This window comes from Salmo salar, chromosome ssa04 (assembly GCF_905237065.1).
Source record: "Salmo salar chromosome ssa04, Ssal_v3.1, whole genome shotgun sequence".
Classification (NCBI taxonomy): domain Eukaryota; kingdom Metazoa; phylum Chordata; class Actinopteri; order Salmoniformes; family Salmonidae; genus Salmo; species Salmo salar.
Genome location: NC_059445.1, coordinates 70709192 through 70722774, shown reverse-complemented (window position 1 = coordinate 70722774; position 13583 = coordinate 70709192). Strand labels below are relative to the sequence as shown.

At 39.2% G+C, this 13583-nt stretch overlaps 1 protein-coding gene across 4 annotated transcripts in view; it reads left to right on the top strand.

Annotated features, from left to right (window-relative positions):
• The window catches only part of gtf2ird1 (GTF2I repeat domain containing 1), a 53287-nt gene extending 39767 nt beyond the window's left edge, over positions 1-13520 (top strand). For all 4 annotated transcript variants that reach the window (XM_045717292.1, XM_045717293.1, XM_014197864.2 and 1 more), the window contains 8 exons: positions 2687-2954; positions 3113-3141; positions 3301-3348; positions 10506-10583; positions 10829-11021; positions 11239-11276; positions 11392-11501; positions 12044-13520. In XM_045717292.1, coding sequence (XP_045573248.1) covers positions 2687-2954; positions 3113-3141; positions 3301-3348; positions 10506-10583; positions 10829-11021; positions 11239-11276; positions 11392-11501; positions 12044-12112 — 833 coding nt within the window. In that variant the 3' untranslated portion in view covers positions 12113-13520. The remainder of the gene's footprint in view (positions 1-2686; positions 2955-3112; positions 3142-3300; positions 3349-10505; positions 10584-10828; positions 11022-11238; positions 11277-11391; positions 11502-12043) is intronic.
• Positions 13521-13583: the final 63 nt, after the last annotated feature.

Here is a 13583-nt window from a genome sequence, read left to right as displayed (position 1 = left end):
CCAAATGCAATTATATTTCTCTGTAAACAAATTAATGCATGCTTATAGAGAAGGGCACTCAACATGTACTGCACTGACAAATGACTGATGATTGGTTGAAGTAAATTAATAATAAGAAGATTGTGGGAGCTGTACTGTTAGATTTCAGTGCAGCCTTTGATATTATTGACCATAACCTGTTGTTGAATAAATGTATGTGTTATGGCTTTTCAACCTCTGCCATATCGTGGATTCAGAGCTATCTATCTAATAGAACTCATAGGGTTTTATTTAATGGAAGCTTCTATAATGTCAAACATGTATAGTGTGGTGTACCGCAGGGCAGCTCTCTAGGCCCTCTACTATTTTCTACCAATGACCTGCCACTGGCATTAAACACAGCATGTGTGTCCATGTATGCTGATGATTAAACATATACGCATCAGCAACCACAGCTAATGAAGTCACTGAAACCCTTAACAAAGAGTTGCAGTCTGTTTTGGAATGGGTGTCCAGTAATAAACTGGTCCTGAACTCTAAAACTAAGAGCATTGAATTTGATACAAATCACTCTCTAAGTACTAGACCCCAGCTGAATCTGGCAATGAATGGTGTGGCTGTTGAACAAGTTGAGGAGACTAAATTACTTGGCGTTACCTTAAACTGTCATGGCCAAAACATATAGAAAAAATATATATAAATAACATATACAAAGCAAGTTCTGCAGGCTCTAGTTGTGTCTTATCTTGATTATTGTCTAGTTTTATGGTCGAGTGCAGCATGGAAAGACCTAGTTCAGCTGCAGCTGGCCCAGAACAGAGCGGCACATCTTGCTGTTCATTGTAATCAGAGGGGTGATACAGTGAGGGAAAAAAGTATTTGATCCCCTGCTGATTTGTACGTTTGCCCACTGACAAAGAAATGATCAGTCTATCATTTTAATGATAGGTTTATTTGAACATTGAGAGACAGAATAACATAAAAAAATGTTATTTTTTTAAAACGCATGTCAAAAATGTTATAAATTGATTTGCATTTTAATGAGGGAAATAAGTATTTGACCCCTCTGCAAAACATGACTTAGTACTTGGTGGCAAAACCCTTGTTGGCAATCACAGAGGTCAGACGTTTCTTGTAGTTGGCCACCAGGTTTGCACACATCTCAGGAGGGATTTTGTCCCACTCCTCTTTGCAGATCTTCTCCAAGTCATTAAGGTTTCGAAGCTGACGTTTGGCAACTCGAACCTTCAGCTCCCTCCACAGATTTTCTATGGGATTAAGGTCTGGAGACTGGCTTGGCCACTCCAGGACCTTAATGTGCTTCTTCTTGAGCCACTCCTTTGTTGCCTTGGCCATGTGTTTTGGGTCATTGTCATGCTGGAATACCCATCCACGACCCATTTTCAATGCCCTGGCTGAGGGAAGGAGGATCTCACCCAAGATTTGACGGTACATGGCCCCGTCCATCATCCCTTTGATGCGGTGAAGTTGTCCTGTCCCCTTAGCAGACAAACACCCCCAAAGCATAATGTTTCCACCTCCATGTTTGACGGTGGGGATGGTGTTCTTGGGGTCATAGGCAGCATTCCTCCTCCTCCAAACACGGCGAGTTGAGTTGATGCCGAAGAGCTCCATTTTGGTCTCATCTGACCACAACACTTTCACCCAGTTGTTCTCTGAATCATTCAGATGTTCATTGGCAAACTTCAGACGGGCATGTATATGTGCTTTCTTGAGCAGGGGGACCATGCGGGCGCTGCAGGATTTCAGTCCTTCACGGCGTAGTGTGTTACCAATTTTTTTCTTGGTGACTATGGTCCCAGCTGCCTTGAGATCATTGACAAGATCCTCCCGTGTAGTTCTGGGCTGATTCCTCACCGTTCTCATGATCATTGCAACTCCACGAGGTGAAATCTTACATGGAGCCCCAGGCCGAGGGAGATTGACAGTTCTTTTGTGTTTCTTCCATTTGCGAATCATCGCACCAACTGTTGTCACCTTCTCACCAAGCTGCTTGGCGATGGTCTTGTAGCCCATTCCAGCCTTGTGTAGGTCTACAATCTTGTCCCTGACATCCTTGGAGAGCTCTTTGGGCTTGGCCATGGTGGAGAGTTTGGAATCTGATTGATTGCTTCTGTGGACAGGTGTCTTTTATACAGGTAACAAGCTGAGATTAGGAGCACTCCCTTTAAGAGTGTGCTCCTAATCTCAGCTCGTTACCTGTATATAAGACACCTGGGAGCCAGACATGCGTTTTTCTGGATTTTTTTGTTGTTATTCTGTCTCTCACTGTTCAAAGAAACCTACCATTAAAATTATAGACTGATAATTTCTTTGTCATTAATGTGTTGCTCAAATGAACAGCAAACCTGCTTTCAAAAAACAGATAAAGCAACACCTCACGGCACAATGCCTCTCCCCTATTTGACCTAAAGAGTTTGTGTGTATGTATTGATATGTAGGCAATGTGTGCCTTTTTAAATTTATTTTTTAATTGATGTAGTTCTGTCCTTGAGCTGTTCTTGTCTATTAATGTTCTGTATTATGTCATGTTTCATGTTTTGTGTGGACCCCAGGAAGAGTAGCAGCTGCTATTGCAACAGCTAATGGGGATCCTAATAAAATACCAAAAGCTGAAAATGTGTATATTATGAAATAAATTAAACTTATCCATTCATCTGATATAGTCATGTGGTTCTGTTAACAGATAGCTTAGAGGCCAAGCTGTCCAGGATCGACCTTGCCAACACCCTGAGAGAGCAGGTCCAGGACCTGTTCAACAGGAAGTATGGGGAGGCACTTGGCATAAAATACCCGGTCCAGGTGCCTTACAAGAGGATCAAGAGCAACCCGGGCTCAGTGATCATCGAGGGCCTGCCCCCTGGCATCCCTTTCAGGAAACCGTGTACCTTTGGCTCGCAAAACCTGGAGAGGATCTTGGCGGTGGCTGACAAGATCTGCTTCACCATCACCAGGTGGGTAGTTCTCCTTCACTTTTTCATGGGATTGTGAAAATAAGGCATACGGCAGGGCTACTCAACTACCGACCCTCAGTGGACAAAATACTGCTACTTTTCTTTTCTCCCTGGTATTTGGTTTACTGATGTTAAGATTACAGCTTTGTCTCTTGCAGACCTTTCCAAGGGCTCATCCCTAAACCAGGTAAACACTATATTTCTGGCATATTCAATTCATATTTATGAATTTCCAATTAAAGAGCATAATTGGATAGGAAATATTCTTTGTCAGGCCCAACTGTTTGTTTTATATTACTAGTGTAGTAATAATATAAAAATGACATTAAATTTGTCTCCCTCTTAGCACCTCGTCGGATCACTTTATTGAAGAAGGCCTACGCCTCAATAAGTGGTGAGCATTCTAATTGTGTTGCCTGTTTATTTTGATGCTGTGTTACGTTTTGTTACGTTCCCCAGCAAGAAAACCAAAAATGTCACTCAAACAGAAGAATCTGACCAACAACCAAAACTAACAGGTGGGGTTTTAGGAGGGGTTCTGAAAGACACTCATGGGGATATCCACTAAAGTTGACTAGCAACAACTAGAACTTAAAAGACAGCCACCATGAGCACCCACTAAATTTGCCCAAGAAGAGGCAAACAAAATAAAACCCACTCCAAACTTAAACACAGGAAGCAAATAAAAAAGATGGTGCAAAACAAAATCAGGGAAATCAGATAAAGGATTGTTTGTCTAGAAACCAAAAAACGAAGGGCCAACTAAAGGTGTTAACCCTCCGCATCGATCAAGACAACTAGAGCTCTGGGGCAGCCAAAGTGAAACACCTTCCCACTAACCAGATGGCAACCTGCACAGGTGTAACACATACTGACCAATGATGTGACACCAATCGGTGCGCCCTACGTGCTAACGAGCTGTACGTGCTAAAGTCCAACCCCAAAACATAAATGGAAAAACCAAAACCTGTAACAGCTGTAAGAATATTTGGTTTGAAACTGTCATGATAGCATCCATTAAATAGGAGCATGCAGATGCCCAGAGCAAGCAAAAATAAAGTATACAGTGCACTTATCACCACATACATGTATTAATTTTATAAACATGTATATACGCATATATTGCATTTGGATTACAGATACAGTGTTATTTGGGTTGTTAATTTAATTAGTTCTGACATTCTTGATTTCTTGTTTCTAGTTTTTGATTATTTATTATTTGTGTAGTTGTTTGACATTTGCTGCACTGTTAGGCGCTAGTTACATAAGTATTCACACCCTTGAATCAATACTGTGTAGAATCACCTTTGGCAGCAGTTACAGCTGTGAGTCTTTCTGAATAAGTCTCTAAGACCTTTCCACAACTAGATTGTGCAACATTTGACGATTTATTATTTAAAAAATTCTTCAAGCTCTGTCAAATTGGTTGTTGATCATTGCTAGACAACCATTTTCAGGTATTGCCTTAGATTTTCAAGTAGATTTACAGTACCAGTCAAAAGTTTGTACACACCTACTCATTCAAGGGTTTTTCTTTTTACTATTTTCTACATTGTAGAATAGTAGTGAAGACATCCAAAACTATGAAATAACACATATGGAATCATGTAGTAACCAAAAAAGTGTTAAACAAATGAAAATATATTTTATATTTGAGATTCTTCAAAGTAGCCACCCTTTGCCTTGATGACAGCTTTGCACACTCTTAGCATTCTCTCAACCAGCTTCGTGAGGAATGCTTTTCCAACAGTCTTGAAGAAGTTCCCACATTGGCTGCTTTTCCTTCACTCTGCGGTCCAACTCATCCCAGACCATCTCAATTGGGTTGAGGTCGGGTGATTGTGGAGGACGGGTCATCTGATGCAGCACTCCATCACTTTCCTAATAGCCCTTACACAGCCTGGAGGTGTGTTTAGGGTCATTGTCCTGTTGAAAAACAAATGATAGTCCCACTAAGCGCAAACCAGATGGGATGGTGTATCTCTGCAGAGTGCTGTGGTAGGCATGCTGGTTAAGTGTGCCTTGAATTATAAATAAATCACAGTCAGTGTCACCAGCAATGTATCCCCACACCATCACACCTCCTCTATGCTTCATGGTGGGAACCACATATGCGGAGATCATCCGTTCACCTACTATGTGTCTCTCAAAGACACGGAGGTTGGAACCAAAAATCTCAAATTTGGACTCATCAGACCAAAGGACAGATTTCCACCGGTCTAATGTCCATTGCTCGTGTTTCTTGGCCCAAGCAAGTCTCTTCTTATTATTGGTGTCCTCTAGTAGTGGTTTCTTTGCAGCAATTCTACCATTAAGATCTGATTCATGCAGTCTCCTCTGAACAGTTGATGTTGAGATGTGTCTGTTACTTGAACTCTGTGAAGCATTTATTTGGGCTGCAATCTGAGGTGCAGTTAACTCAAATGAACTTATCCTCTGAGCAGTGGAAACTCTGGGACTTCCTTTCCTGTGGCGGGCCTCATGAGAGACAGTTTCATCATAGCGCTTGATGGTTTTTGCAACTGCACTTGAAGAAACTTTCAAAGTTCTTGAAATGTTTCGCATTGACTGACCTTCATGTCTTCAAGTAATTATGGACTGTCGTTTCTCTTTGCTTATTTGAGCTGTTCTTGCCATAAATGGACTTGGTCTTTTATCAAATAGAGCTATCTTCTGTATACCACCCCTACCTTGTCACAACACAACTGATTAGCTCAAACGTATTAAGAAGGAAAGAAATTCCACAAATGAACGTTTAACAAGGCACACCTGTTAATTGAAATGCATTCCAGGTGACTACCTCATGAAGCTGGTTGAGAGAATGCCAAGAGTGTGCAAATCTGTCATCAAGGCAAAGGGTGGCTACTTTGAAGAGTCTCAAATATAAAATATATTTTAATTTGTTTAACACTTATTTGGTTACTACATTATTCCATATGTGTTATTTCATGGTTTTGATGTCTTCACTATTATTCTACAAAGTAGAAAATAGTAAAAATAAAGAAAAACCCTTGAATGAGTAGGTGTGTCCAAACCTTTGACTGGTACTGTAAGTCAAAAATGTAAGTTGGCCACTCAGGAACATTCACTGTCTTCTTCGTAAGCCACTCCAATTTAGGTTATTGTCCTGCTGAAAGTTGAATTAATCTCCCAGTGTCTGGTGGAAAGTAGACTGAACCTGGTTTTCCTCTAAGATTTTGCCTGTGCTTTGCTCCATTCCGTTTCTTTTTTGTCCTGAAAAAACTCCCTAGTCCTTTATGATTTCAAGCATACCCATAACATGATGCAGCCACCACTATGCTTGAAAATATGGAGAGTGGTTCGCAGTAATGTGTTGGATTGGATTTGCCACGAACGTTACACTTTGGATTCAGGACAAAAAGTGAATTGCTTTGCCACATTATTTGCAGTATTACTTTAGTGCATTGTTGCAAACAGGATACATGTTTTGGAATATTTGTATTCTGTACAGGCTTTCTTCTTTTTACTCTGTCAATTAGGTTAGTATTGTGGAGTAACTACTATGTTGTTGATCCATCCTCAGTTGTATCCTATCTGTCACGTCCTGACCTGTATAAGGGGTTATTTGTTATTGTAGTTTGGCCAGGACGTGGCAGGGGTGTGTTTGTTTTGTGTTGTCGGGGTTTTTTGGGTAGTGTTCTATGTTTTGTATTTCTATGTTCTATTTTCTAGTTTTTCTATTTCTATGTCTAGTTTATTGTTTTGACCTTCAATTGGAGGCAGCTGTTCCTCGTTGCCTCTAATTGAAGGTCCTATTTAGTAGGGGTGTTTTTCTATGGGTTTTGTGGGTAGTTGTTTCCTGTTCGTGCACCTGACGGGACTGTTTAGTGTCGTTTGTTGCTTTTGTATACGTGTTTCTTTTGTTTTCCTTCTTTAATAAGATAAGAAGATGAGTTTACTCGTTCCCGCTGCGTTTTGGTCCAGTCCCTACGACACCCGTGACACTATCATAGCCATTAAACTTTGCAACTGTTTTAACCTCTCTGGACCTAGTCAACAGCCAGTGGAATCGAGTGGCGCGATATTCAAATACCTTAGAAATGCTATTACTTCAATTTCTCAAACATATGACTATTTTACACCATTTTAAAGACAAGACTCTCGTTAATCTAACCACATTGTCCGATTTCAAAAAGGCTTTACAACGAAAGCAAAACATTAGATTATGTCAGGAGAGTACCCAGCCAGAAATAATCACACACCCATTTTTCAAGCTAGCATATAATGTCACAAAAACCAAAACCACAGCTAAATGCAGCACTAACCTTTGATGATCTTCATCAGATGACACTCCTAGGACATTATGTTATACAATACATGCATGTTTTGTTCAATCAAGTTCATATTTATATCAAAAACCAGCTTTTTACATTAGCATGTGACGTTCAGAACTAGCAAACATACCGAAAACTTCCGGTGCAATCGCGGTGTCAGATTTTAAAATAGCTTTTCAGCAAAAGCACATTTTGCAATATTCTGAGTAGATAGCTCGCCATCACGGGCTAGCTAATTTGACACCCACCAAGTTTGGCGTTCACTAAACTCAGAATTACTATAAGAAAAATTGGACTACCTTTGCTGTTCTTCGTCAGAATGCACTCCCAGGACTTCTACTTCATCCACAAATGTTGTTTTGGTTCAAAATAATCCATAGTTATGTTCAAATATCCTCTGTTTTGTTCTTGCGTTCAAGACACTATCCGAACGGTGACGCGCGGACGCATGTCGTGACAAAAAAATTCAAAATATTCCATTACCGTACTTCGAAGCATGTCAAACGCTGTTTAAAATCAATTTTTATGCGATTTTTCTCGTAAAATGTCGATAATATTCCGACCGGGAGATGTCTTTTTCGTTCAAAAACTGAAAATGTAAAATGGACTCTTCACGTGCACGCGCGAACCCGTCTCATTGTTCTCAGATCGACCACTATCCAAATGCGCTACTGTTTTTCAGCCAGGGGCTGCAAAGTCATCATTCAACGTTCTGGCGCCTTCTGAGAAACTATGGGAGCCTTAGAAAATGTCACGTTACAGCAGAGATCCTCTGTTTTCGATAAAGATGGTATAGAAGGCCAAGAAATGGTCAGAGAGGGCACTTCCTGTACAGAATCTTCTCAGGTTTTGGCCTGCCATATGAGTTCTGTTATACTCACAGACACCATTCAAACAGTTTTAGAAACTTTAGGGTGTTTTCTATCCAAATCAAACAATTATATGCATATTCTAGTTTCTGGGCAGTAGTAATAACCAGATTATATCGGGTACGTTTTTTATCCGGATGTGAAAATACTGCCCCCTACCCTAGAGAGGTTAACCTCTCTGGGGTATGTGGGACGCTAGCGACAGCCAGTGAAATAGCAGGGCGCCAAATTCAAAACAACAAAAATCTCATAATTCAAATTTCTCAAACATACAACTATTATATTCCATTTTAAAGATACACTTTTCGTTAATCCAACCACAGTGTCCGATTTCAAAAAGGCTTTACAGCGAAAGCATAACATTAGATTATGTTAGGACATTACTTAGACAAGAAAAACCACACAGCTATTTTCCAAGCAAGGAGAGGCGTCACAAAAACCAGAAATACAGCTAAAATTAATCACTAACCTTTGATGATCTTCATCAGATGGCACTCATAGGACTTCATGTTACACAATACATGTATGTTTTGCTCGATAAAGTTCATATTTATATCCAAAACACCATTTTACATTGGCGTGTAATGTTCTGAAATGTTTTGCCTCCCAAAACTTCCGGTGAATGAGCACATCAATTTACAGAAATACTCATCATAAACGTTGATAAAATATACAACTGTTATTCAAAGAATTATAGATACATTTCTCCTTAATGCAACAGGGGTGTCAGATTTCAAAAAAGCTTTACGGCGAAAGCAAACTTTGCAATAATCTGAGTACAGTGCTCAGACATCAAAACAAGCCATACAGATACCCGCCATTTTGGAGTCAACAGAAGTCAGAAATAACATAAATATTCACTTACCTTTGATGATCTTCATCGGAATGCACTCCCAGGAATCCCAGTTCCACAATAAATGTTAGTTTTGTTCGATAAAGTACATCTTTATGTCCAAATACCTCTATTTTGTTCGTGCGTTCAGTCGAGTAATCCAAATGCACTGTGCTCGCGCAGTAAGTTCAGACAAAAAGTCAAAAAAGTTATATTACAGTTTGTAGAAACATGTCAAACGATGTATAGAATCAATCTTTAGGATGTTTTTATCATACATTTTTTTATCATAAATTTTTTTTCTACTGTACCATTGATTGTATGTTGTTTTACTCCATGTGTAACTCTGTGTTTTTGTATGTTGTCGAACTGCTTTGCTTTATCTTGGCCAGGTCGCAATTGTAAATGAGAACTTGTTCTCAACTTGCCTACCTGGTTAAATAAAGGTGAAATAAATGAAATAAAAATAAATCTTCCATAATATTCCAACCGGACGATTCCTTTGTCTTCAGAAATGAAAAGGAACACACCTAACTCTCACAGGAGCGCGTGTGATTGAGCTCATGTAGTTTTCTCAGTCATCTGATTCCAAGCGCTCTTATTCTCTCCCCATTCACAGTAGAAGCATTAAACAATGTTCTAAAGACTGTTGACATCTAGTGGAAGCCTTAGGAAGTGCAAAATAACCCCAGGCAATCACTTGAAAAACTACAAACCTCAGATTTCCACACTTCCTGGTTGGATTTTTTCTCAGGTTTTTGCCTGCCATATGAGTTCTGTTATACTCACAGACATCATTCAAACAGTTTTAGAAACTTCAGAGTGTTTTCTATCCAAATCTACTAATAATATGCATATCCTACCTTCTGGGCCTGAGTAGCAGGCAGTTTACTACGGGCACGCTTTTCATCCGGACGTCAAATACTTGCCCCTACCCAAGAGAGGTTAAGCAAAGCAGACGCCATGATTTTCTTGTTATTTTAATTTACGGATAGCCAGGGGCACAGTCCAACACTCAGACATCAATCCTTTGTGTTTAGTGAGTCCGCCAGATGAGAGGCTGTAGGGTTGACCAGGGATGTTCTCTTGATAAGTGCGTGAATTAGACAATTTTCTTGTCCTGATAAGCATTCTAAATTAAACAACTACTTTTGGATGTAAGGGAAAATGTATGGAGTTAAAAGTACATTATTTTCTTTAGGAATGATGGGGAGTAAAAGTTGTCAAAAGTATAAAAGGTAAAGTACAGATACCCAAACAAACTACTTAAGTAGTAATTTAAAGTATTTTTACTTAAGTATTTTACACCACTGTCAGCTATTCATTTTTAATTAATTAGTAAAAAAAAAAATGAAAACATCATTCCATTTTCACATTATGGGGAATTATGTGTAGGCCAATGCCCACAAATCTAAATTGAATCCATTGTAAACTAGGCTGTAACACAACAAAATGTTGAAAAACCCAAGGAGTGTAAATCATTTCTGAAGGCATTGTAACATTGCTAAACTGTCCCCACCAATTCTGTTTGACTCCTCTCCTGCTGAACCGACAGATGACGAGGAGGTCAACCGCATGGGGGAGAAAGTGATCCTCCGTGAGCAAGTGAAAGAACTCTTCAACCAGAAATATGGTCAGTGTATATCCTCCATTTGTACAGTTTGCTTTATCTATATAAGCCTTACTAAAAAAAAAATGAGTTTAAGTATTAACTTCTAGTGATTTATTCCTAAAGGGGTAAATCCCAATTTACACACAAGTTAAATATTCACTTAGTCTCCCATTGACATCAATGCAATGCAATGCAAACTAAGTTAAAATTCTAACTTAATGGGAGTTAAAATCTGCCCCAAACTGACTGAATAGCTTCATGTTCAGGTGACGCTCTGGGCCTGGACCGCTCCGTCATAGTCCCATACAAGCTGATCCGTGCCAGTCCCGACTCTGTTGAAGTTATTGGCCTTCCGGATGATATTCTCTTCCGAAATCCCAACACTTACGACATAGTCCGCCTGGAAAAGATCCTTCAAGCCCGAGATGATATCACCATCAACATCAAGAGCCAGCTACAGTGAGTGTCTTTGTCAGTGTAATAATTGTATGAATCTGGAGTTTGTAGAAATATCCTAGATTTTGGATTAAAAGCCTAAAATGTGAAAGAAGGACATGAAAGAACTGTACGAGTTGAAATTTTAGTAGAAAGACTCACTCTTGGGCAAAAGCCAGGCTCCCTTCTCTGTCAATCTACAGAACTGAAATTCATATTTAATACATTTTCTTTTCTACAGGCCTTTTGCGGAAATATGCACCCAAACATGTAACACAGGTAAGGATTGTTAAACAGTAGCCAATTTCTTCTTTGTTTTAAGTAATGCAGTCCATAAGGACACATGTGCTTTAGAAGTACGTTTAAAACGGTTGTGTTGTTTTTGTGATTTAAGAAGGGAAAGAGGTTTCTACCAATCGACGCAAGCGCAAAAGAGTCCTGGAGAGCAGTCGAGTGTCCTTACCCTCTGAGTCAGGGGTATCAACCAATCAGATTCCAGTGATGGTACGTGATACTAATAAAGCTATTATATAACAGTTTGTTGTACAGTATTTAGTGGTTATTGTAGCCTGTCGGGTAGGAGCGTTGGGCCAGTAACCGAAAGGTTGCTGGATCAAATCTCCGAGCTGATAAAGGTAAAAATCTGTCGTTCTGCCCCTGAGCAAGGCAGTTAACCCACTGTTCCCCGGGCGCCGAAGACGTGGATGACGATTAAGGCAGCCCTCCACACCTCTCTGATTCAGAGGGGTTGTGTTAAATGCGGACACATTTCAGTTGAATGCATTCAGTTGTACAACTGACTAGGTATCCCCCTTTCACTTCATTATCAAAAATACATAACGGAAATGCTCTGATTTGATACATTGATACAGTTGACTTTATTTATAGATTCATATTATATTTGTAGGTATTAAAGGCATTTGTAAAAGGCACTAATAAGGTTGTGTGATTGATGGACCGTCATTTGCTTCTGCAACGGCATAACTGATCTCCCTCATGCTCTCTCAAATGTATCCTCCTTTTGCTTTGTCTCTGTCTACTTTTAGCAATGGCCCATGTACATGGTGGACTACAGTGGAGTGAATGGGCAAGTCCCTGGGAAGGTGAAATACTAGAAGAGAAGAAAACAGATACTCTGCTACAGGAAGAGGATATAATGAGAGGACTTTATCAAACCAATACTTATAATCGCATTGCCAAGTTTCAGCTTTGCCCGAGTGCTGTTGCTTAAAAACTTTACTGAATGAAAATATAGGTTTGGATATGTTTTTAAATGGTGGCTTGGGTGGAAATGTGAGGAGGAACAATTGAATCTGTGCATAATTTGTTGCAAGATAAGTGCTTTCTTTGATTTTGTTTCCTTCAATGATTTATATACACTAGATGACAGGCAGGGAGTGCTGCTTTGAAGCCACTGCGCCTCCATTTTATTACTCCCCCACCATTGTAAAAAATATTTTGGAAGCTATATAAATGCATTTATTAATGTCTGCATTCATTCTTGCCATGTTTATTCAATTATAGACAACTTAATGCATACTTTTAAATTATATTATGTGCGCTAAACAAAATATAGAAAGACATTGTTACTGTCCCCACTACAACAACAAAATAAATACTTAAATACATGTAATTTTGTCCTTGAAACATTTTAATTGAAATACTGAATACCAATGAAGGACTGCTTCTTCTGAGGAGTGCCAATATGGCCGATTTGTGGCTTCAAAGCCTCTCATTGGCCAATACATAGCATCAGAAATCTAGTGTTTATATACAGTTGTTCATCCCCACAAGCCCTGATGGTACTTTTTTGATACACCTTTTTCAAAATGCTCTACAAAAGAAAAGTGATTCCAACCGAATAGGGTTATGTTATGGCACTAAGCTTATGGAACTTACAATCATTGAAGTATTCACCATTTTAGGCTATTTTTGTCTGATCTATCATAAACTTTTGTTATGGGGTGTAACTACAGCACAAATGTCTTGGATCAATCTGGCTTTACAACATTCAGATATTTGTTTGTATGATTTATTTATTTATTTATTTTGAAGATTAAAAACAAACATCATGTGCAGGGATGTAAATTACAATGTTCAGTAATCTAAGTACTGAATCAAATGTCTCTACAACACTAACTACTACTGTATGTAACTCAAAGTATATCAACTGAAATATGTTCGCCTTCAGGTGTGCGTACCGGTATACTCCGTGGTAGGAATAACCCAAGGTGATAGCACTATATCTAAGACAAATTTTCATATTTTGTAAAACTCCTCATGGCTTTTCTTTAGCTGAGTACTTGTACGTGGAGTTGAGATTTTCTCAGCTAGGCTTTTATGTTTGTAGCACATCTATGCTAAGTAAAATATCTCTTCAAGTCAACATGAATGTAACGTGTGTTAAAGAAAGAATGGTCTGTGTTATCCTGTAACAGCTATCTCTGGATTCACCAGTATTTATATGCTGTACCTTAATGCCATTTAGGCCTTTGAAATAAAATGTGTTGCCTTGCACTTTTATAGGACTGCAGTGACTTTGTGTGTGATGAATGCAAGTATAAAAAAATAATTCTATAGAAAGTT